The sequence below is a fragment of the Copadichromis virginalis genome, linkage group LG5, assembly GCF_057382275.1.
Source record: "Copadichromis virginalis isolate Kocher_CV1m ecotype Utaka linkage group LG5, C_Virginalis_male_GT1.1, whole genome shotgun sequence".
Lineage (NCBI taxonomy): Eukaryota > Metazoa > Chordata > Actinopteri > Cichliformes > Cichlidae > Copadichromis > Copadichromis virginalis.
This window is the reverse complement of record NC_140622.1, coordinates 6,682,919-6,705,808: the sequence shown is the minus strand read 5'-3', so window position 1 is coordinate 6,705,808 and position 22,890 is coordinate 6,682,919. Positions and strand designations below refer to the sequence as shown.

The window sequence follows — 22,890 nt, the reverse complement described above, 5'->3', positions numbered from 1 at the left end:
CATTGGCCATTTATAAGAACCTGCAACTGCAAACAGTTATTTTTTGTGCCCGCTTAGCTTTGAAAAGTCATGGAGCTACAGAGGAAGTCCTGAACTGTCTAGGAAGTTTTTGCATAGAAAGGCATCAAACCGGATTTTCAAGCATGACTTTTGTCGGTGCTATATAAATAAAAACGAATCAAATGAAATGAAATTTGACACAACAGCCTACAATGAGAAAGTCAGCTTTAACATTCGTAATAATAATTTAAAAAGATGCAGTTTAAAAGTAATAGTTTCTGAAAATGTCCGCTAATCAATTTGCGTTATGAGATCAGACCAAAAACAGGGCTGAAGAAACTTGTGGTTCCCTAACATTAGTTCCCTAACATTAGTTCCTAGAACTAAGGGGTCTGGGGACTCTCAGTGGACACACATCTATATCACAGTGAGTGCTTCATGCAAATACTACTTACACTGATTCTCAAAGAGGAGGACTTGCATGCCATAAAGAGAGAAGGACTGTCGAAAGCTGTATGTCACAGAATTCTTTTTCTTCTGGAAGATTTTTGTAACCTGTGAAAAAAGCAAAGCACACACTCTTTTTAAGAGTCTTTCACTCTAAAACAGAGTTTGTTCTCTTTTTACTGAAAGTAACATCTGCCGTACCACTAGCAAGTCATTGAAAAGGAAGATCTCCCTTTGGTGCAGGCCCAACTTTTGAGGTTTGTTGGGGTCGGGCACTTCAAAAAGTCTGCAGTAACAGACCAGTCTCCGGTGGGGTAGAGATAGTACCTGCACAACACAATACAGTATAATTTCTTATTCTGTCTCTTGGTGCTTCACAGAGAGCTTTCAAACATGCTGCTTCAAACTTTATGCCTCATACAGCCTTGAGGAATAACAGAAAAATCCCACTCAGTGCTAATATGAAAATAATTGAAAGGAAATACTTACACAGCCAAGACCATGATGTAAAGAGCCAATCTAAGGAGTAAGAAATCAAACAAAACACATTTCAGAGCTTGAGGGACACATGTGAAAATGTATGCAACAAGAATGATAAGAAGTTTCAAGCAATGTTTAAGACCAAATTAAAAACCAAAACAGTTTTACGGATGACAGAACCACGCTGCCAGAGTCCTTCACTTTCCTCTTTTCCGACTCCGTCCCCCATAATGGTCATGACATCATAAGGATCATCTCTCAGGTATCGACTCACAGGAGTAGTTTTCAAATAAACGGCTTCAAGATCATTATGAGCGAGGCTGTTTATCTCATTTTTACACAGCTTGTTAGCTCAGACTTTTCTTGTGGTTGGTACTCAGGGCAAACAACATACTGCAGTAATTCACAATGGTATAGTAGCCCTGAAGGGTCGCACGGTGAAGAAAGCTGGCCATGAATTAACCATCACACTATAGCAGTTCAGAGGCACACTGGGTAATTTAGTGTTAATGCTCCTGCTTGGATTCAGCTCTTGAGTGGAGGTTTTTAAAGGAAAAGGAGTTACACTTCACATGTAGCTGTCCAAGGTCAAACTCCAACTTACTGGCTTTTTTCCAACGATTAGCTTTTCCACTTTCTGAACCTGGGAAACGTGGTCTTCATTTGTCTTGAGCTCCCGCTTGCGAATCCGTTCGTATATCCCTACGAGCATCTCTCGGGGGATGTCCTCCCCATCATCGACTCCTGCCGGGGGATAAGAGGAAAAGAGAAATAGAGAAAAAAAGAGGGATTAATGATTAAATTGCAGATTTATGCAAGCCAAACCTCTAAATATACTTACTTGCTGCATTGCTTATGTATCTCAAAATACATACAGAAATGTCCTTCAAAGCTCTTTGTGGACAAGTATTTTCTCCTCCATTCAATACTGTACTTTAATTACAGACACTTCAATAGGCAGAAAAATTATTCAGTCATGCCATAAAGCCATTTCCTAATACCCTCAAAATCTGTTGAGGACAACTAAAAAGTACTTTGCTTCGACAGGAAAGCTTTCTTGGCCATGACTTCCAAAAAAATAAATACCTTATTGACATGGCCATTAATCAAGGCAATGTGCATGCACAAAACTCAATTTTAAGATGAATATTTATCCTCAGAGAAACAGTAATGTGTCAGGGGAATACTGGTTTTGTGACAGAACGTTGGATGTGGTGCAGTGAGGGAGAACAAAGTACCTCTAAGGTTCTTAACAAAGTCCTCCAGCTTCATCTTCCTCTCAGGCTTGACGTTGGGGCTGTACATGTCAGTGTTGAGGAGGATGATTGCAAAGGCAAGGATGAAGATGGTGTCGGGGTTCCTGAATTGTCGCACCACACCGGGGTTGCAGATGCAGTAACGCTGGCTGGGAAGAATATGTAAGGAGCAGAAACTGAATGCAAAAATCATTGTTCTGATAAAAACAATATGTGTGTAAATTAATATTTGGGCCATTAATCCACCTATATTTACCCCTAACAGACAAAAGCAAAACTATTTACTTTAATAGCACAACTGTGCTATCAAAGTGCAGCCATTGCTAACTTTAGCTAGATAAACTAATATATTAACAGAGCTATTGTATGTATTATAAGAATTTACTATGATGTCTTTACATAGTCTACATCTAAATATAAGCATTACATTAACAGACAGAGGTGCAACAACTAGAGTCATGGTGCCACGACAATAACTTGGTCTTAAACACCAAAAAGACCAAGGAGATCATTGTAGATTTCCGGAAGAGGGGTCATAACAACCATCTGCCTCTCTTCATTGGCAGTGAGGCGGTGGAGAGGGTGAGCAGTTTTAAATTCTTGGGGGTAACTGTGACCGAGGACCTGTCCTGGGGCAACCATATCACCTCAGTTGTACGGAAGGCCCAACAGCGCCTCTACTACCTGAGGAGACTGCGGAGCGCACACATTCCCAGATCTCTGATGTTGAACTTCTACAACTGTGCCATCAGCAGCGTTCTGACGTATGGATTTCTAGTGTGGTTCCCCAGCTGCACCAAGGCCGATCAGCAAGCACTCCAGCGGGTGGTGAAAGAAGCTGGCAGAATTATTGGAACAAGTCTGCCAGAGATCAGTAATATCTTCCCTACTCGCTGTCTGAGGAGGGTGCACAGTATCCTGCGGGACCAACATCACCCTGCGCGCCACCTTTTCCATCTGCTGCCCTCAGGGAGAAGGTACAGGTCTATACAGGCCAGAACATCCAGACTGGCCAACAGCCTGTATCCACAGGCTGTGAGGCTCCTGAACTCTCTGCCCCCCTCTCACGGACAATAACCATATCCAACTTCTTAATAGCAATGAACTGGTCTGCATTGGTGCATCATATCTTTATTCTCTTCCCCCTCCTGCCCCCCCCCCCCTCTTTCTTAAATAGATAACTATCATATCTGATATCATATCTCACAGTACAATAATATTGAATGGGTTGCATTGTTGTATTTTGTCATGTTTCTCAGGTCTTTGTCTGAATTTCTACGAACATTATTGCTAAGGATTGTCTTATTGCATTGGAGTCACACTGGGTTAAATATGTACACTTGGGTTTTAAGGGGTATTTATTTATTATTTTCTTCTTTTTTTTGGGTTGTATGGAAGCCCCAAACGCAATTTCATTGTTCTTGACAATGACAATAAATAAATAAATACCAAATACCAAATACCAAATGCATCAGTACTGACTAACGTACAGTAGGTGACAATATGCTAAAATTAGCACGCTAGACTAATTAGCTCATTTAGACTACCCAAAGACTTGAGACCTGAGCCAGTTTCTAAAAATGACCTTAATGCTACTGAAATAACACAAATAATATTACATCAATTTCACTTTGACTTATGTTAGATGCATTCTGGAAAGTTACAATGCAATGTTTTGCTTGAACATAGGAGCTAGTTGATAAGAAGGCATCAGTAAGACAACTTACTGGCAAAGTAAAGGTGTAAGCTTCCCTGTAAGCGATTAGTTCGGGGCATAGGTATCAATGCTTCACCTGATATTAATATTGAGCTCTCTGCTATCTGTTCTGCAGTCAAAGAAATAATGTGCAAGTACAGTAACATTTGTCAATACAGCCTCCATGTATTACACGGGCAATTTCTGAACCACCACAAAGGGAGCTTGTACTCATATCTGGATATGGCTGCAGGTGAGCACCAGATGAGCAGTCATCACTATCTCCCCTGTAACTGTGCTGTTTACTGAGGCCGAAATGTCCTTGCTCACTGCTGATCGAAGCGAATTCTCTATGCACACGAGGGCACCTTTTCTGCTGGAAGTTTTGGAAAAGTAAATGAGGCACAAACAACATCTATCAGCAGCCCTGAGGGAGGTATTCCTTCACTCTTTGAACTAATTTTCTCTAAATCATTTTCTACAATGCCTTGGTCGAACAAAAGTCTGGATTTGAAATGGCTTTGCACCGCTCTATTGCTTTCTGCTCGCGACCGTTACATTTAGACTTTTTGGTGTCACCTTTGTTTTAGAGGATAATGGTGTTGTTGAAATGGAGCAAAGCTGGTTTGTGCTATCCATTAATCATAAACGCTATATTGGTGGTAAATACTAGACACGGCAATGAACCCCATAATGACCATCCTGTCACATAATCAGTTAGTCTAAATTGATGTATGACCCTATTTGCAAAAACATCATTTTACACCTCCTTTCTACAGAAAGGCACATGAAGTGGTTTAGATTTAAGCTACCTACATTGGTTTGGGAACTAAAGCCATGGTTTTGCACCCAACTTTTAAAAGCATGCCTTACCTGAAGGCCTCTATCAGTCGCTCTACCTTCTGTGCTTCCCCTTGGACTCTGATGTGTGCCTGGAATTTCCTGAGCGCTTCATCCAGCTCCATAGCTGAGAAGTCCATTTCATCCACTACGCAGCTGGTGAAAAACACACGAGTTCACAGTGAGCAGGAAGTTTGGGAGTGTAACAAGCACCTGCCAGTTCAACTGAGAATATTTTAGAAGTTGTTGGGTTTTTTTTGGCCACGTAGGTGAAGAACAGTTGCAGAAGTTTAAGATTAAGGATGACTACAAACTTGGCTGTTGTCAGTGAGTAAGCTGATCTGCTGTTGATTTTTCAGATTATATGCAGGACATGAAAGGGAGCAAGAGTTTTTCTGCTCACTTGACACTTACTTAAGTAGAAGAAATGTTCATTTCTTCCTCTGCTGAGAAGAGGATTGTGACTCAGCACTCCAGAGCAGTGATACCTTGCATGTCTGGATTTATAGACATTTTCTCAAGGAGCCCTTTAGTTATGCCTGTCAAACTGACACCAGCGGACCTTTTCTGGCCTTATCCTCCAATGAATCTCAATAGGCTCTGACAGAGCTGGTGTATTTCAAGTGGGTCTAAGATAAGTCTGTGCAATCTAAAGCATGAGGCACTATTGGAATGATACAAAGGAGTGGAGAGTAGACAATCTATACGACTGCTCTCTCATATCAAAAAACCTGGAAACTATAAAGAGGATCTGTATGTTTATCTGAGCATCATGGCAATTTCCTGAGTGGATTCCATTTCTGCTTATTTCCTGCATGTAACTTGAGTCATTATATAGTCCTTAGACAGTGTGAATGAGGGTAAATTACAAACTGCCAACCTTATGTGCAACTAAATGATGATTTATATTTATGTTCCCAGGAGGCAAATAAACTAACATTCTGTGCACTGGCATAGTTGGCAACTTAAATCAAAAGCCTGAAATGATTCATCCTCAAATACAAATATTCCAAAAGAGTACACCGGCATGATCTGCTGCAGACTCACTCGAGGACATCCCGGTTGAACTGTTTCTGCCGATTACCCAGGAACTCGCCAATCATCTGCCTACTCAAGCCTTTCCTCTGGAGCAGGAAGTGGGCCACACCCACCGGAGTGTCTGGAACAAAGTTTCGCTCTATCAGATACTGAATGCCTTTTTCTGGCTTCCTAGAGACACAGGAAAGAGTAGAGAAAGAGAGACCAAAAAAGAAAGAGGCAAAATGAGAGTGGGTGAGGACACATTCCAAATCTGTGATTATCCCGTTGCGCTCCTAACCCGGCCAAATGTGTGTCGCATGAGGGACAGGACGTAGGGAAGCCAGGAGAGAGTTACAACTCTCTACGGTGTTGATCACAAATGATTAAAAGGCATTTTATAGCGGGCTCAGAAAGCAACCAAATCCACAATCAGCAATGATTAAACAGATTCAGCCGGGCTCAAACGAACTGGAGCAGAATGAGTTTGAAGCTTGCTTGCACTTTACGCAGAACAGGCAGAGATAGTTCTTGTTCCAAACAACTTCATTGCATTTTAATGTGAGGTTCATTTCGAGTTTCTAAGACAAAACAAACACAAAAATCCCATTTTGTAAGTCATGTGAAATGAACTGCATCGAATTTGAACAAGCCAAAGAGTGTGAATGTATCATGTGTTAAGTGACGTTCTATCGTGTGGACGTACTTGTTGAAGAGATTTAGGCCAATGCGGTAATGCCTCTTGCGAATGATGTCATTGCTGAATGCAGGTGAGTCCCAGCTGTTGCGAGTTTCTTTGTGGTACGTCTGCTTGCTGAGCGTCTGTTCACGCAGGCTGTCCCTGGACGAGGATTCAGAACTACAATTGATGGTATCGTTGGAGTTCGATGTGCTGTTGATGCTGTCATTGTCGCCATCTGAGAAATCCGACTCTGACTTGCTCTGCCGGTTTGCTGTACCATTGATTGCCAGATGGGCCTCCAGCTGTCGCGATCGATGTCGGGAAGTGTCTTCTTCTCTGGAAGGCCCTCGAGGTGGCAGGCTGTGGCTGACTTGTTTAGGGCTACTCTGCTGGTTGCTGATGCTTCGTTCGTAGGCATTCTGTCTCTTTAAAGAGCTGCGGTCAGAACGATCACTCAGCTCCACTGAGCTATCACTGGGAGGCTCTATGGTCAATAAGGGTAGGTGATCTACCCGTAGACGTTGCTCTTGGCATTCCAAGGAAGGTGTACTGCGGCAGCTGGTATCGGTGTCCCCTTTTTCATCCTTATGAGCAAGAGACCAATAATCTTGTGAGGAGTTGAGCGAACGCTGGCGCAAGTCTGATTCTGTGCTTGAGGGCCGGTCTACAGACTGAGAAAGAGGAAGGGGTGGTGATAACTCCTCTTCGTCGATGTACAGGGTGACATCGCTGTAAGACGCTGTCATCTCATCGAGTTTACGGTGTTCTGAGGCGCTGTGGGAGGGTTTCACCTGACAGGTGACCTCTCTGTCCATATCCTGGAGGCCTCTCCCTGGCTCTGACTGACTGTCTTCACCATGTAGGCTGCGGCAGTTCAGAGCATCATCTATGGACTCGGCTAGAGATTTCACCTGCCTTGAAAAGGCATCTTCTAGTTCTGTGATGGCATCTGTGAAGTCGCTCTGTGTGGTGGGGGTCTTGGCCTGCACACCCATCTCCCCGCCATGGTCTGACTGCCTTAGTGCACCAATTTTAGTGCCATCATCTGTGAGAGAGACCTGCTTTCCCTCGAAGTAGGAGCTATGGACTTTTTCAGGTCCTTCAAAGGAAAACTGCATTCTCATATTGGATAGGACGATCCGTCTGGACATACGGTTCTCAGACATAGAGCTTCTAAGACGCTCAAAGTTTTTGTTCATCTGGTATTGGCGGAAAGCTGTCTGTATGGTGCGGGCAGCATGCCGGGTTATGAAACGCCCACCATATTTGCGCTCTAGCATCTCCACCTGTAGGGAAAGGAGGGGAATTTGAGAGAAATGAAAACGTATTGGAAACATGGGAACACTTTCCTCAATAGTCCCTTTAGACGTGTTCTTACGAGACTTGAGACTTGCAAAAGCATCCTACAATGGTACAACCGAAGCAAAAAACCAAAAACTAAACAAAAATAAGAAAACCCAGAAAGCTAATTTCCTGAGCTCTCTGGCAAAATATATTTGTCTGACACACAAAAAACATCGTTATGATAAAGATGGTTCATCTATGATCACACAGTCTAATTAAAGACACTTGACCACATTATTTTTAAGAGATGCTAACACCAATAACTAAACAAGCTTTGTTCACTGAATGAAGCCTTGGGAGTAACAGCTGAAAGCTCTGAAAAAACTAGCAAGGATTCTAATCCTTCTGTCCAAAACAACAAAATGTGTGTCTGTACGCCACAGCCTGTAAGCACAATAGGTACAGGTGGCTTGTTTTATGAGAAACAGTACATTTTCTAACTGTATGACCACTTTAGTTCATTAACATAAATGTAAGATAACCAGAAACTGCTTTTTTCTCTGAAACTGAAAAGAACAAATCCTACTGAATCATTGCAGTGCTTGAGAGAAACAGTATCCTGTCTTGTATTCTGTATATGACTATACTGAAAAGTCTCAAACTATATGCCTCTAATTAGAATAATGTCAGGGCTGAATTGCATTGTCCCCCTCTCATTCCCGTACCGCTTACACTGACCTGGTTTCCACCTATGGACTCATGGGGGTAAAAAATGACACTAAATCTATACCACTTCTGTATGGGACGGCCAAGGAGGCGAGTGGGTTTATACTTGCCACAAATGGAACATGACAGGAAGTTTCAATGCAAGAAGTTAAGCAGTGACAAAAGGATTAAGCGGTGATATCATTTCCTATCGATAATGTATTACTAATATAGATGTCATACAGATGCTATTTATTATTGAAACACTATTATTTTGAAACAATGACAGTTTGACGTGTCATGTGATAAATAACTCAGAAGAGCATTTAGCTACATTTGACAGTGTGCTTAGTAACTCTGGTCTTTCTGGTTCATTCTAAGTTCTTAGTGCTTTCCTGTGGGCTTCAGCTATATGAAACTATAGAAGTAATAAATAAATGCAAACAGACTCTAGATACTCTATATAAACAAACTATGCTGTGAGTCTGTTTGGTTGGCACACAACCAGAGCTAAGGAGGGAATGATGCTCTCTACTGGGGTCACCAAAGTCACTAGATGATCTTTTATGTAGTTCTTCTAAAGGCCATGCACATATTTTCCTGTCATGTCCTTATACAAGAGTCTCAAATTCTACTCAGCAACACACTTTAATGCCTAGTTGCCTGCTTTTTCTTTGGGCTTGCTTACAGATAATACGCTGTATGGTTTCCACTACCCATAGTCCTCTCCATGTTGTGGTCAAGCCACAACCTCTGAGGCTGAACAATGAAGTCGACTTTAAAATGCCAAAAACTTCAGTTCCTCTAATGAGTACGGTACTTGAGGATGGTAGCAAATCTCAATATACGCTCAACTTACTCCTATTTAAGTCACTGAACAGGACCCTTTGACTGTGTTGATGCCTAATTTTGCTGCTAATTAAGTTATTGGTGTCCTCTGGAAAAAATGGAGGGATTCACTGTCATGTGGAGCCTTAGTACATGGCTGAAGACCAAGCAAACCATCCATGCCTACTACTGCTGGAAAAAGAAATGACTCTGACTATGAATTTTTTATGTGTTGAAAGCCTGTAACAGTCTGCACGGCCCTAAATACACATTACAAACTAACTGGACTTCCAAACTAGAAGGACTTGATGCACCACATCAGATATCATGGGGTGTAAAGCTAATAGATAATGGTGGGCAGCAAACAACAGGTTGCAATTTTTTTTAATGTTGACAGAAGTTTTGTTTTTATACTTTCAGAATGAATCAGTCAGAAAGTGAAAAATGGAAAAACCTTGGCAGGGAACTGCAGTTTTGGCTAATAATTCTCCTTTGATGTGCCACGAAAAACTAGGATCTACTACACATCTGCTCATAATGCCTCTGTGTTCAAGCTACTCATTACTCTAAGTTTTAACAAATTTAAGTTAGTGTGGCCCTTTCCCGTCTCACCTGCTTGTCCTGTAGGTCAGATGAGAGCTCATAGCTCTCTGACAGCGAGCGGGAGCGCTTGATTGCCTCCTCTTCTGCTTGCTTGCGGAGGATGGACTGAGAGTGCTGAAGCTTGGGCCGTCTGGGCCGTGGGTGGCCTGGCAGCAAGATGTGCCCGTAGAGCTGGCTGTCCAGGTGGTCGGGGCCGAGCCCGCCGCTGTGGGTCACTGGGACACAACTGTAGCCACCACTAGGGTCCACAGAAGCTCCCACTTCAGTTCCTGGAGCATCACCTTCCACACTGCGGCACACAAACACAGAGAGCACGCCAAGTTAGTCTGCTTAGTCATTTTCCTGAGTGCACACACTCCCTTGTGTGTGTCAGCACAGAGCACGTGACAGATGGAAAAAGTGAACTTTGATACTGCTGGCAGGGTATAAATGCGAGCGAGTGAATTTATAGCAGCAGTCAGTGTGCAGCCTGTCGTCTTTACACATTCTCTTTCCAGAGCAGGAAAAACCTCAGGCTATCCCAAGCAGCCGTACGAGCGAGGCACTATGTCTTAATTAAAACAAATGAAATGACTGTGAATAAAAGCTGACTGTTAAAGACACACTTTAACTCCACCGATGCTGAAATTACCACAACATTATCAGAAACCCAATCTTACTATAAACAAAGGGGCACCATGTCAGAACTGATTAAAGCATGTGAAGTAGTGCCTTGAATATTGAGATCAATACAGACCTTTGTTCTCTCACAGAAGTTCAAACATCAGTTTGGATAAACTGGCAATGACCGACCGGCTCGTTCCAGACTATAGATCGGTTCTCCCAGCATACAGCTGGTCTCCACACATCTTACACTGTTGTGATTTTCTACCATATATTCTCAAAGACAGCTCCATAAGTATTCCTGTAAAGAATCAAAGATTCTGCCTTACAGGACTGATCTGACTGCTTTTTGAATGTTTGACGTAGTGAGATCTTCCTCTCCACTGACAAATGTTTGATTTAAGAAACTTTTTCTTTGTACAAGACTGGATGTCAATGTAAGGACATTAAATGCTTATGAGACTGCAGATAAACATTTTAGTCAAAAAAAGGAAGGAAGCTGAAATGAGGATTGCTGACGATAGAAAAAAAAAAAGATGGCAAATGAATCTATCATGAATCAAAGTGAAACTGCACTTCCTCCCTCCCAATAGTTGCAAATCATTTTTTGCTCATTTACGGCTTATACTATCCACTGCTATCTACACACTTAAAACACAAAGTATAGAGTTGCAGGTGACAGCAGCGTGTCGGTCATACAGCTGGACAGCTGTGTGGCTCACTTTAAAGTTGCTATCGGCAGGCTTCCTTTTACTTCTCTTTTTACTTCTTCATTTTGGAATAAATGTTCATTTCACAATGTAGTGGCTATAATAATGAGAACATGCGTGTTCCCTATCAGTCACACATTTACTATGCAATTCTGTTTATCACCTTGTATGATGATGATGGCTACCAAAACAGGAAGGGCATATCTACTGGGAACTTACCATAAGGAGCTGAAATACTAATGGCAGAGACAAAATTAAAGGAAACCTGTTAGCCTAATACAGGTGTTTAAAAAAGACGTTTGGCTAGCTTTGATGGGTATTCTAATGACTTACAGCTGGGAGACATGACTTTAGGTCCACGACATGAATCATCCTTTAAACTCTACATCCTTTAAACAAGCATTACTACTTAAGCATTACTGCAACTACTAAAGGTTCATTAGCTTTGCAATCCCCCTCCACCCCAGCTCCTCCTTTCATGCCATCATGTCACTGATTCCTGCTCTGTTCTGCACTGGGTCTTGCTGATGCTCTTACTCCATGGTGTTCCATGTATGCACATGTGTGGAGGTCCCAGAACAGAGCTACACAGCCAAATATAAATGACAGCAGATGAAATAGCTGCCTCTCTTTAAATGCCGTGGTTTTGATTGAACTGCAAATACAATCCAACAAAAGGTGACTGCTGATATGTTCACAGTGGAATGTTTCTCATGCATGCAGTTGGTTTGCTTTCTGCACATGCCATTTTCCCGTGAATGTAGTCATGGAATTATTTGTTGCAAAAACAACAAGAAGGAGATCACACTGAAGCAATTGGTGAACACCTCAGGTTGGTGGCCTCTTAATATGCAGTGAGGTGGGGATAATAATCATGGTGCACAACTACACTTGTATCTTTTGTTGTAGTTCTCACATATGAGTCTGAGTTGCTCTTCAGTACTAATCATTTAGACAGCAACCACTGGAGACAGCTTAACTGAATTTTTGTGTCTACATTGTTTTGTGAAAGATATCAATCAACACTACAAGAACAGGTATAATATAGTACAACTCCAATTGCTACTTCCTATTAGTGTAAGCCGTCAACTGCAGTCGAGCTCACTTCTAAATTAGGCAGAACACTACATTAAATTGCTAATCAACAAAAAAAAAGACAAGCCTATCATTAAGGCTGGCTGCGAACCCCTCTGTTCACCACCTCCATCTAAGAACCACATGTGGTATATATCATGACTTTTTTTTGGTTTATTTGGTGAGGTCTCACTTTGGGGAGGCCTGAAAAATAGATTAGCCTAGAGCTTGGCCTCTGACCATTGATGTGTTTTGGCTCAAGTGGGGTACTTAAAGGACAGCCCAGCTGCTTATACATAGTGTGTAGGCATATTTCTGTATGTGGAGAACTGCTGTTTAAGAAACTCTGTGGTATCAGTGCAGAAGAATGGGATGTAACATTTGTTCCCCAATTCTTGATATTTTGTAACATGCATCCATGGTTGTTACTCTTCATCTGCATCTCCTAAACAATTATTTCTGCATGACAGACTCTCTTTTTCGGCCCTCAGGAAGCAAATTTACAAGTCCACCAGCAACCAGCAACCAGGCTGAGACATCACACAAATCAGAAAGTTGCCAATAGCTTCATGTGCAATCGTGATTTGTAAAAGATCACACCAACTACTGCACTGGCATGAGGAGTGAGACATCCAGAAACACTTAGCAGATATGCTTTTCATTATCAATTCATTTCACACAGCAGTACACAACGGCAATGTCAGAAAAAACAAGACATCCATGTTGCAGGATGTTGGCCTATTGTTGGCTGTGTACCATCTGACCTGAACAGTCAGTCAGAGACAGAAACGTGTCAGTGCTTCATCAAGCCAGGACGTGGTGGGGTCTGACTTTAAAAACAATGCATAATCAGTTTGACCAGATTTCAGCAGTTTTCTCTTAAAACAAAAATGTTCCTTTTGTCATCAGTGTGATGGGTGAGGTGGAAAGGCTCATCTCTGTGGGAGAATGTGTCAAAATTAGATAATAAAGGGTGAAGTAAAAGTTTGAACAGGAAAGAGATTTGACATCCAGGATAGGGTCAAAGCGGTAGACTAATGATTCCTGTCATCATTCTGAAGAGGATGATATTTAAATGGGGCTACATTCACATAAGTTAGACTTCTGCTGAGAAATATGACATATCAAAGCAAAACAGCTACATTTTATATTGGTGGTGTTCTGAGATAAATCTGAAAAATGATTCATTTGTTCAGATGCTCTAAAGAACCAAATGTGTGTTCATCTCCACACTGGGAGGTGTCCGCTCTACTCTGACCCACACAATCTGAGAAGTCCATTTCTAACATTTGTTTGTGCAATTTTATTCTTTCAGTCTAGTCTTTGGACAAGTTCCAATTTGGTTCCAATAATGCTTCGCTGACATGGAAACCTTTCTACTCCTGTCCTTGCATGGTTAGTATGGAGTTTAAACAACTCTGAAAAACAGCTGTGGTGTAACTTCTCCTGAAACCACAAACTACTGTGTTCCTGTTTTGCTCTGTGTAAAACATTTAAACAAAAAAAAGAAGGGTTGTGTTAGTTTGTGAACTTTGAGATGAGTGAGTCGACAGATATTTAAACACTGAGAGGAGCTACGTTAACTATTTCTCCCTTCTTCAAAACTTTAAGCTCAAGTTTGTACTGGGGAAAAAAAAAAGTGCCTAAAATTAACAATAGCTTAGTAGTGGCATTTAGAACAAATTTGGAAGGCCGCACATTCCTGTGGGATACTTTGCAATAATGTTTATTTGGCCAAGTCACTGTAATGAACGACAGTTTCTCTGTCACGTGATAACATCTCTCATTAGGGAAAACGTCCCCGCTCTCCAAGCTGGACACTCACGCTCATTTTAAAACCACTTTCAGCATTTTCATTCCCTTCCCTGTGCACCCTCAACACATTTTTAATTTTTAAAGGAACTAATCTAATCAGACAGAGAGAGCCCTTTAATTAGACTGAAGGGCGGGCCATAATACATCTGCTCCAGCAGAGGAAGTTTAATTGGAAATATCAATTCCGTTAGACGGAAGAAGAGCTTGGCATGCTCGAAACGTGGCACCAAACTCAAACCACTTACAGCATGCTGATGTCTTCAGTTAGCTGGTTATGTTGCATGAGAATGACTGAAGAGTATGTTGCTTATATTTCAACATATATGAAGTATATGTTGAAATATCCCCAGCAGTCAGAGAGGGAGAGAGAGAGATTTGTTCAGAGCAGGAAGAATGAGTGTGACAGGTTTTAGAAAACGCAAAAGGATCTCCTTCCTAGATAGCTCCAGTCTTCATACTGTAGTACTGTATAGGTGCATATTAATTAGAGGTTATACATGTAGCCAATTAACTAGCAAACTTCTAAAAAGAATGTAACTACATATTATTGCTAAAGAGATATCATAAAGATGCTGGAAGAACTGGGATTGGCACCTCCAATGTTTGAGATGCTGATGGAGGTAATTCCACTACCGCAGTTTGGTACGTGTTTGGATCAGTGCTGGACCATAAACTGAGGTGCAGCAGCGACTGTGGGGAGCATGACTGAAGCAGGAAGTACCCGGATCACTGATATTTGTTTAAGCTAAGTGTATCAGTGTTACTGTGTTGGGACTCCACTTGTGTTAACTATAATCTGGCTTCAACCTAACACACTGCTACAGCTTCCAAAATGTCAGCCAGTTGAATAATTGAACTGCTTTCATAAGAGTAGCTCTTTCTATTTCACTTATCCTGTTAGCAGTGGAACATTTCAGCCTTACATCTGAACACCCCGCTCATATTTCAGTGATTGACAGCCATCTTGTTACTACATTAGACCGAGTAACATTTCTGAATGAGTTTCAGTGCAGAACAAACACGAATGCAGTTGACAACTGACAAACGCCTAACAGCCACGTGACATAATCCTAGAGCCTAATCCTTAGCAGAATTCCCCCAGGAGGACTCTTTGTACGGCAGGCATTTGTTTATTTGCATTGATTATTTTAGAAATTAGTTTAAGAATACTTAGTTTGAATTATATATCCATCCAACCTCTTTTCTACTATGTGTTAATAATAAATCTGATTCAACAAACAGCTGCATCTGAGTGCAGATATTTCACTGTTACTATGACAGACGTGCATAATTCAGTTCCATTCAATTTTCTTTATATAATGGCAAATCACAGCAGCAGTCACCTCAAGGCACTTTCTATTGTAAGGTAAAGAGCCTACTATAATACAGAGAAAACCCCAACAATCAAACTTGGCGACTGTGGGAAGCAAAAACTCCCTTTTAACAGGAAGAAACATGAGACAGGGCAAAAGACACACTAATTATTGATAACTAACGATTAAAGGGAGAGTGTGAAAAGAGGTAAGCAAAGAAGAAAGACTCAGTGCATCATGAGGTCTGTAAGATTAGTTGGGGCTGATTACTCAAGACCTTGTATGTGACGAGAAGGATTTAAAACTTAATTCTTAATTTAACAGGGAGCCAATAAAGAGAATCCCCTATGGGAGAAATGTGCTGTCTCTTTCCCTGCCAGTACTCTCAACTGAAGCCTTTTAAGGGAGGTTTTAGGACAGCCTGATAATAATTATTTACAATAATCCAGCCTAGAAATAATACATACATGAAGCAGTTTTTCAGCATCACTCTGAGACAAGACATTGCACGTCACGGTATTTACATTTCTGTGGAAAGAAATGTAAAGAAAGTGTAACTTCCTCTTATGTCAGGGAGTCAGATACATAATACTGGGCCTTACTGCCAGATTTCACTTGGAAACAGTCAGTTTGACTGCAAATACATGCAGAAATTGGTCTGATGCCGAGATCAGAGAACTGCTCTCCCTTCATGTCAAGGATAAGATAACGAGTGTTTAACAGGACTGCAAAGGTCTTACACGTAATACCCAACTTCCTGCACCGCCTGGTCTAAATTAGATGCCAAAGTTCTCTGAAATCCTCAGCATGGCTGTAACGAGCTGTAAGGAAGCCCTAACATAACAGCCACCCACGTGTGTATAACACAAACCCAAACCAATAATATCGCGACAACCCCAGAAAATCACGTAAGGAGTTGTTTTCTTCCCTGTCTGGAAAGTCCATTTGAGAAATGGTCCAAAGCGAACGATTTATTTACAGAGTGGCTGAATCGGTGAGACGCTCTGCACATTAGACCCGCCCTGTTTTATAAACAGCCGCTTCTTCCGCTTTCCATGATAAAACTTCAGTCTCCTGGTTCAAGCTAACATTACTCCAGTGACGTCGCAAATCTCAGGTTTCAGAAAACTCCACTGGAGCCACTGAAGACATTACGCAACTCTTTTCACCATTTCAAAATATTAACCTCTTCCTGACGTTTAGAGGTCCTGCCGTCCAGCAGAGGTGCCAGATGTGGTGTTAAAACGTGAAGTCTTAACACAAACAATCACACCCACATTTCCTCCAGGGTGCACCTTCCCTCTTGTTTCATTACAGCTGCCGTTTCGAATCAGAAACTCACAAAGTGCCTCAGAGTCCCATGACAGTGCATAAATTGCGGCCTGATAGAATTTTAATGATGTGTTGGTAGCGGGCGCTGGTGTGTCAGAGCAAGTGGAGGGGGAGGGAGGGGGAGGGAGGGCAGGTGATGCGAGGACAGTGCTGGTGTCACCACCTCCCCTGGAGACATCCTCCCTGTGCTGCTGTGTGACTTCTTCAAAAACCAGAGTCTCTTCTCACTGTGTCACTCTGCAGTGATGAATTAATTACTGCGACCTGCCACTCACACGTTTGCCGTGCAGCCACGCTGACTTGTACGTTTCATCGTGAGCTGATTAAGCCTAACTTGATGAAACCTGAGTTAGAGGGCACTGAGTTGGGAACAGTAAAATATGAGTCAGCTGCATTCACTTGCTTGGCACTCAGTGGGAAAATCAAAGGCTTTCATGCAAAGCGGGCTTCTTCATCAGCAGCTACACCCTGGCACAAAAATCTACTTCATTAAATGCAATTCATCTAATAAGCAGTACCAGCAGTTTTGTTGGACATTTATTAATGCTTTTTCAATTGAGCTGGCAGTGGCCCCTAAATACAGCAGCTGCCATTAGTGAAATGTTCAAGCTGCATCACGAGACCCGTTCAGAGCCAAATCAGAAGCTAAGTACGTGTCCAGCAGCTATTAAAAGACTCAGAGCAAGCACGCACACTTACCAGCTGTATGACTCCAGCTCCAGTAAGGACTGAGTCCTGTCAGAGGCACACTGCAGACACCACATGTTACCCTGCGAGCCCCTACTCTAGACCCATCACCGCCCTGACCTCGCTTACTCCATCCCTGGGCTAAATGTTCATTTGCTGGCTGACTGTGCTGTGTTCTGACAGAGGACGGCTCCCCTCTCCTTCAACTCTTCTCCACTAAAGCTCTGGCCTCCCTTCTCGGCTTGTGAGGAGGGGCGTTCGCAGGAAGAGGGAGGGAATTCCTCCAGAGGAAAACTGGGTCGTGTGGCAGCGGGGGCACTAGTGTCCCATGGATTTGGAGGGTCTTTAGCAGGAAGGGGCAAGAAGTTAAAACTGGACAGAGAGGGAGAAAACTCTGGTGGTGAGAGAGAACTGCAGTAAGGATGAGGCCTGGGAAAAACCCCCTGGATATAGCGTTTTAGCTGGAGTTGGGATTGCATTAATATCAGTTCACCTCAGTAGATCTGCCCAACGTTCAGCTTTAATCAGCACCTGATAATCAGCTCTCTAGGACTGCTGATCAAAGGCCTTGAAAGTGTGCATTAGAAGATAGTATCACAGCCACAGCTTTCCAGCCAACATTACCCAAGGAACAGCTGCTCAGCCAGCTGACTGGCTCAACCATCCTTTAAACAAACAATCCGAGTTTAGAGGGAATGTTTGACTCACAACTCTTTGCATCTTTGTGCTGATGATGTTCCCACCTCAACCACATAAACTAAAGCCCTGAGGAGGGCCCCTCCACTTCCGGTTCATGACATCATTACCTCTCCCCCCCAAAAAAGATGGGTGTGGACCAAAGATTATATCAACCACATATAGTAAAGCAGTGTGATAAGACAGCTAACAGTGGTAGCTGGGACTGTAAGGCCTCTCTGGTTACACATCTTATATCCTATTTCCCCTCAAGGAAACAAAGAATAATGGAAAATAATCCTGAATACAATAAGTCAAAGGTAAAAATAAAGATAGAGTATGAAGTGAATAAGCCATTACAGAACTTAGAAAAGAGGACAAAATGTCTCCCTTATGGAGGTTTTATATATGGTGCAGCAGAGTGTAGTGATAAGAGTTTAGCATTCATTACTGCTATCTGTGGTACACAAGGGAAGCTCAGCTAGCAGCAGAAATGTTTTCACAGCAGAAGAATATTGAACTAAAACGGGTCTGAACTGAGCTCAAGTGATGCAAAAACCTGGATAAGATCTGAAAATCCCACAAAGTCCCCGTCACTGGCTGAGTCATTATTTATTAATTAAAGTATTCACCCCCACTGAACATCGCCGGGGGAACCTGGTTCTCCTTTAGCTTTAATCATGACTGCGCAGCTTAAGGTAGAGCAGCAGCATTTAACACTCACTCTGCTTGAATGCAGAGAGGGACAGTTGGAGCCAGCTGCCTTTGATCAGACCTTGGGTTATTTTGGTCTCTCGCATCTCTATCGTGACAGCGATTACGGTACAGTAGTTAACAGAGATGGGATGTATTCTTACCTCCCAGATGAGTTTGAGACAGTGCGATAAGCTGACATGGAAGGACTCGTAAACACACTGCAGCTTGGTAAAAACATTAAAATAATCTTAAGTGTTGCCTGCTCCATATAAAAGCAAAGTTGCTGATTGCCTCTCATTCATCTTAGATTAGGGTTCCAGCTGGATCCCTAATCTAAGATGTTAACTAATGTGAATTTCTGTGTATGGAGACGCAACAAATTTGCAATCAATGGCAAGAGATATTCACAGCTATATCACACCTAATCACTGTATTATCGCAGGCGGATTGGTACAGCTTTTGTTTTATTGCCGTCTCGATGCATCAAAGACGGTTTGAACATGTTTGACTGACACTATTTTAGCTAGTGTGACTGTAGCATTGCTGGACCTTCAAGCTATTTCCAAGGTTGAACCATTGCTCACTTTAAGCTAACCAATTTACATCTTGATATAGTTTTCACATACTCTCTAAATTAAGCAACAAGGACATACATATAATTTTTATATTAAAATTTCAGCACAACTAAGAGACAATCAATAGTTTGTGAAATAAAATAAAATTCAAAATTTAGTACTCACTGTGTGAGCCATTAAAATACATATGACACAACAGATCTTATTATTCATCCAGTGCTGTCTACTTCTCCCCCACACCACCTTACATCAGGTTCCCCCTGTGACCTTTGAGCTACGTGAGCAGAATCACATCATCTGAATGTCTGTATGTGACAGGAATAACTCAGAACATTAATATTACAAATGTGTTGATTTACAGACATGTTGTCAGTTTTTTAAGGTAAGCTAGCTTTTCTGTGCTTACAGTTAACTCCCATTTTTCACTGCACTGGTATGTGCGTCCTCGTGTGTTTACCCTTTATTGATCCGACACAAAAGCACACGGAGGAATTCATAAAGCAGCTGGTCTTTTTCAAACAGCCAAACAGTTTCAATTGAGTGCATTCAAAGCGAGTTTAAAGAGTGACAACTCATCACAGGATGGCTCTTTTAAGGGCTTGAGTTACAGACACACCTGTCACACTCTGTCTAGACTCCAAAGTGGGAACAGCAGTGCTCCTTGTCCTTGTATTAATCCCTATATCACTTCCAGTTCCTCAGCGCTGAGGACGGAGGGTGTGACAGCTCCGGTCCAACTATAACGACCAGATCTTACTCTCGTCTTACACACACTTCAGTCTCCGTCTACGGCAGGCAAACCTTAGCTCTTCTCACTACCAACACCTCCTTATACAGCCAGGATGACAACATGCCACACCCACAGCTGTGTGGGTGTGGCACATTTCACATACTGCACGAGACACCAGCGGGGGCAAAAATAGAGTCATTGACAGACACTACATTTTCTGCTTCACTTGGTAAGTAAATTGAGCAGTCTGTGTGAGTCGGGTACCTGGAGACAAATGTGTCTGCATGTCCACCTTCCCCAGATGCTCTGATCTGTGGTTTAAAACAACAGCAGCACTGATTAGAAGCTCAGGGAGCTTACCCGGATTCACTAGGCAGAGTCTCAGAGGAGAGACATTTTTCACAGGGAGAGGTGATGAATAAGTCGCATCAAATAATGAGATCATCAGCTTTAAAGATCTGGGGGCCTGATGCTTTTCCCTGTGTTAGATCATTGCTAGTTAAATAACCTGACAGTTAGATAACCCGCATAGCAGGGAAACATTTTTACAGACACATCTGAAAAACTTAAGGAAGCTTGGTCACAGCCATGGAGCTGCTATTTTTAGTTTCTGTTTACTTCCTGTAAGTTCTATTCTGATGAGTTGCACTCTCGCACAGAGAACAAATATCAGCTTCTGTTTCAAACAGACTCAAATGTTGCATCACTGGTTACGAGAGCTGTTCCTCCAGCTACGATTGGGTTGAAGGACCCGAGGTTTCCAGGCCGGATAGTGGCTGAATGTTCAGAGAGTGCATCTTCTTTTTGTCTGACATTCACCAAGAATTCATCTTCTAGGGTGAGACTGTCAATGTTGAGCTCTACTGTAATTTCTGAGAACCCAGAGCAGTGCCACAGTGCACTTGTGTGCTGGCTTAGAGCTTTTCAGGAGATTTTTAGCCAAACCAACACAATCCCGGCTAATCACCAGATCACTTGCCACACTTGAGTGCCTGAAAGTTGAGGCATTGTTTTGACACACTCGAGGTGATTCAGCAGGAACCATAGAGGTATGGTAGAAATGACAGCTCTTCCATTGAATGTGATTCATGAGAATATGATCTTGAATAAGATCATACTGAATAAGAGATCTTCTAAAAATATTTTCTTTTCATTTTATCAGCAGCTGACCTCATTCAGTTACAGCAACGAATCACCTTTTCCCCCATTTTTTTCTACCAAGCTGTTTTCATACATGTAAAAATGTAAAAAAGTGAGAAGGAAAACTCACTTTTCAAGGTGCTTGGAAGATTTCACAAAGAGTAAAACACAACCTTGTTTGCAGTTGCTATACAATAAGCATGGTCTGCGGTGCACTCCCTCCCCCCCGTTACCACCACAACAAAGTCTAATTCTATGGGAAACACTGATGTGACTCAGGAAGTAAAAATATTTTCAGAGTTGAGAATGTCTTTGTTATAGTTAGAAATATGAGATTATATTTGAACTGATTCTTTTTACAAGCCACTTCACTTTAATTATGGGTCAGAACTAAACGTACACAAACAGGCACCATTTCAAAAATTCAGTGGAGCCATAAAAGCCGTTTTTCCATTAACCTACACCGACTTGGAGCAGAAGCTGTAGCATATTTTCACAAGTACCAGCTCATTCCTAATTATCTCCTGTTTACAGACGCTAGGGAATACGTTCATGTAGAAGTGAAAACAAAGATCCAGGCCCTTGTGCTCTGTTGGAGCTGGTCACACCACCCACAACCCAAACTGAGCGCTCCTCAGGCCCAACCCAGAAAGCAGACAGGGCGTCTGGCTGCCCGTTCTAAAGCTGTTTGGCTCCACTTCAGCCCTGTAATCCCTGAGCACAGAACCCACCCACGTGTGGCCTTCACGGGGAGGCGGTGGCCCTGCCCTCTCAGCCTCAAGCCTCTTCATGAGAGAGAGAGACAGAGAGCGAGAGAGGGAGGATTAACTTAACTAACCGCTGGTTCTCATGCTCTGTGCTGGTCATGTTGCTCCTAGCCAGCAACAGAGCACATGCAGCGCACAGCTCACATTACTTAAAAACAAATAACATTCACATGCAAGCATCACCCATTAAAAGCTATGAAACAAACACACACATACTGCAGATACAAGAGCTGGCAGATGAAAACATACTTGATGGTTTGTTGGTGTCCTTATGGAATAATATCTGTTCACGTTTATGCTCTGCTGTTGTAGCTCCTCCGACCACCACGCAGTTATTTAGCTTATCTCCTCTAATCCTCAAGCCATAACTCTTCCTCCATCCTGTATCTGAGCTGCCCATGAGCTCTAATACCAAACCGTTAACTCACAGCAGCACAGGGAGAAGTAAATATTGAGCAGCATCACAGGACGTTATTACAACCCGAGTCTTATCATGTATCGTTTCACTTTTAAGAGCTATGAACACAGTGATGGATGCTGGATCAGTGGTTCTGCAGCACTCACCAGGATACAATGTAGGCCTCTCTTAGAGAATAAAAGAAATATTCTCCTACTTTGCTCTTATGTAGAAAACAAATTAATATATTTCTCAAAAACAGTTGACGTCAGTTTTACTCAGTTTGGGATCTTCCTTGCAGAGGTCACATAATTCAATTCAATTCAATTTTATTTATACAGCGCCAAATCACAACAACAGTCACCTCAAGGTGCTTTATATTGTAAGGTAGACCTCACAATAACACATACATAGAGAAACCCAACAATCATATGACCCCTTATGAGCAAGCACTTTGGTGACAGTGGGAAGGAAAAACTCCCTTTTAACAGGAAGAAACCTTCGGCAGAACCAGGCTCAGGGAGGCTGCCCAGTCGTG

At 42.3% G+C, this 22,890-nt stretch overlaps 1 protein-coding gene across 2 annotated transcripts in view; it reads right to left on the bottom strand.

Moving 5' to 3' along the window:
- iqsec1b (IQ motif and Sec7 domain ArfGEF 1b) overlaps positions 1 to 22,890 on the bottom strand; it is a 72,650-nt gene that overhangs the window by 9,674 nt on the left and 40,086 nt on the right. For both annotated transcript variants that reach the window (XM_085455653.1, XM_085455652.1), the window contains exons 2-10: positions 9,848 to 10,127; positions 6,443 to 7,704; positions 5,767 to 5,928; positions 4,753 to 4,875; positions 2,166 to 2,332; positions 1,532 to 1,671; positions 937 to 966; positions 649 to 774; positions 456 to 555 (exon numbers count right to left, since the gene is read on the bottom strand). In XM_085455653.1, the coding sequence (XP_085311779.1) occupies positions 456 to 555; positions 649 to 774; positions 937 to 966; positions 1,532 to 1,671; positions 2,166 to 2,332; positions 4,753 to 4,875; positions 5,767 to 5,928; positions 6,443 to 7,704; positions 9,848 to 10,127 (2,390 nt within the window). The remainder of the gene's footprint in view (positions 1 to 455; positions 556 to 648; positions 775 to 936; positions 967 to 1,531; positions 1,672 to 2,165; positions 2,333 to 4,752; positions 4,876 to 5,766; positions 5,929 to 6,442; positions 7,705 to 9,847; positions 10,128 to 22,890) is intronic.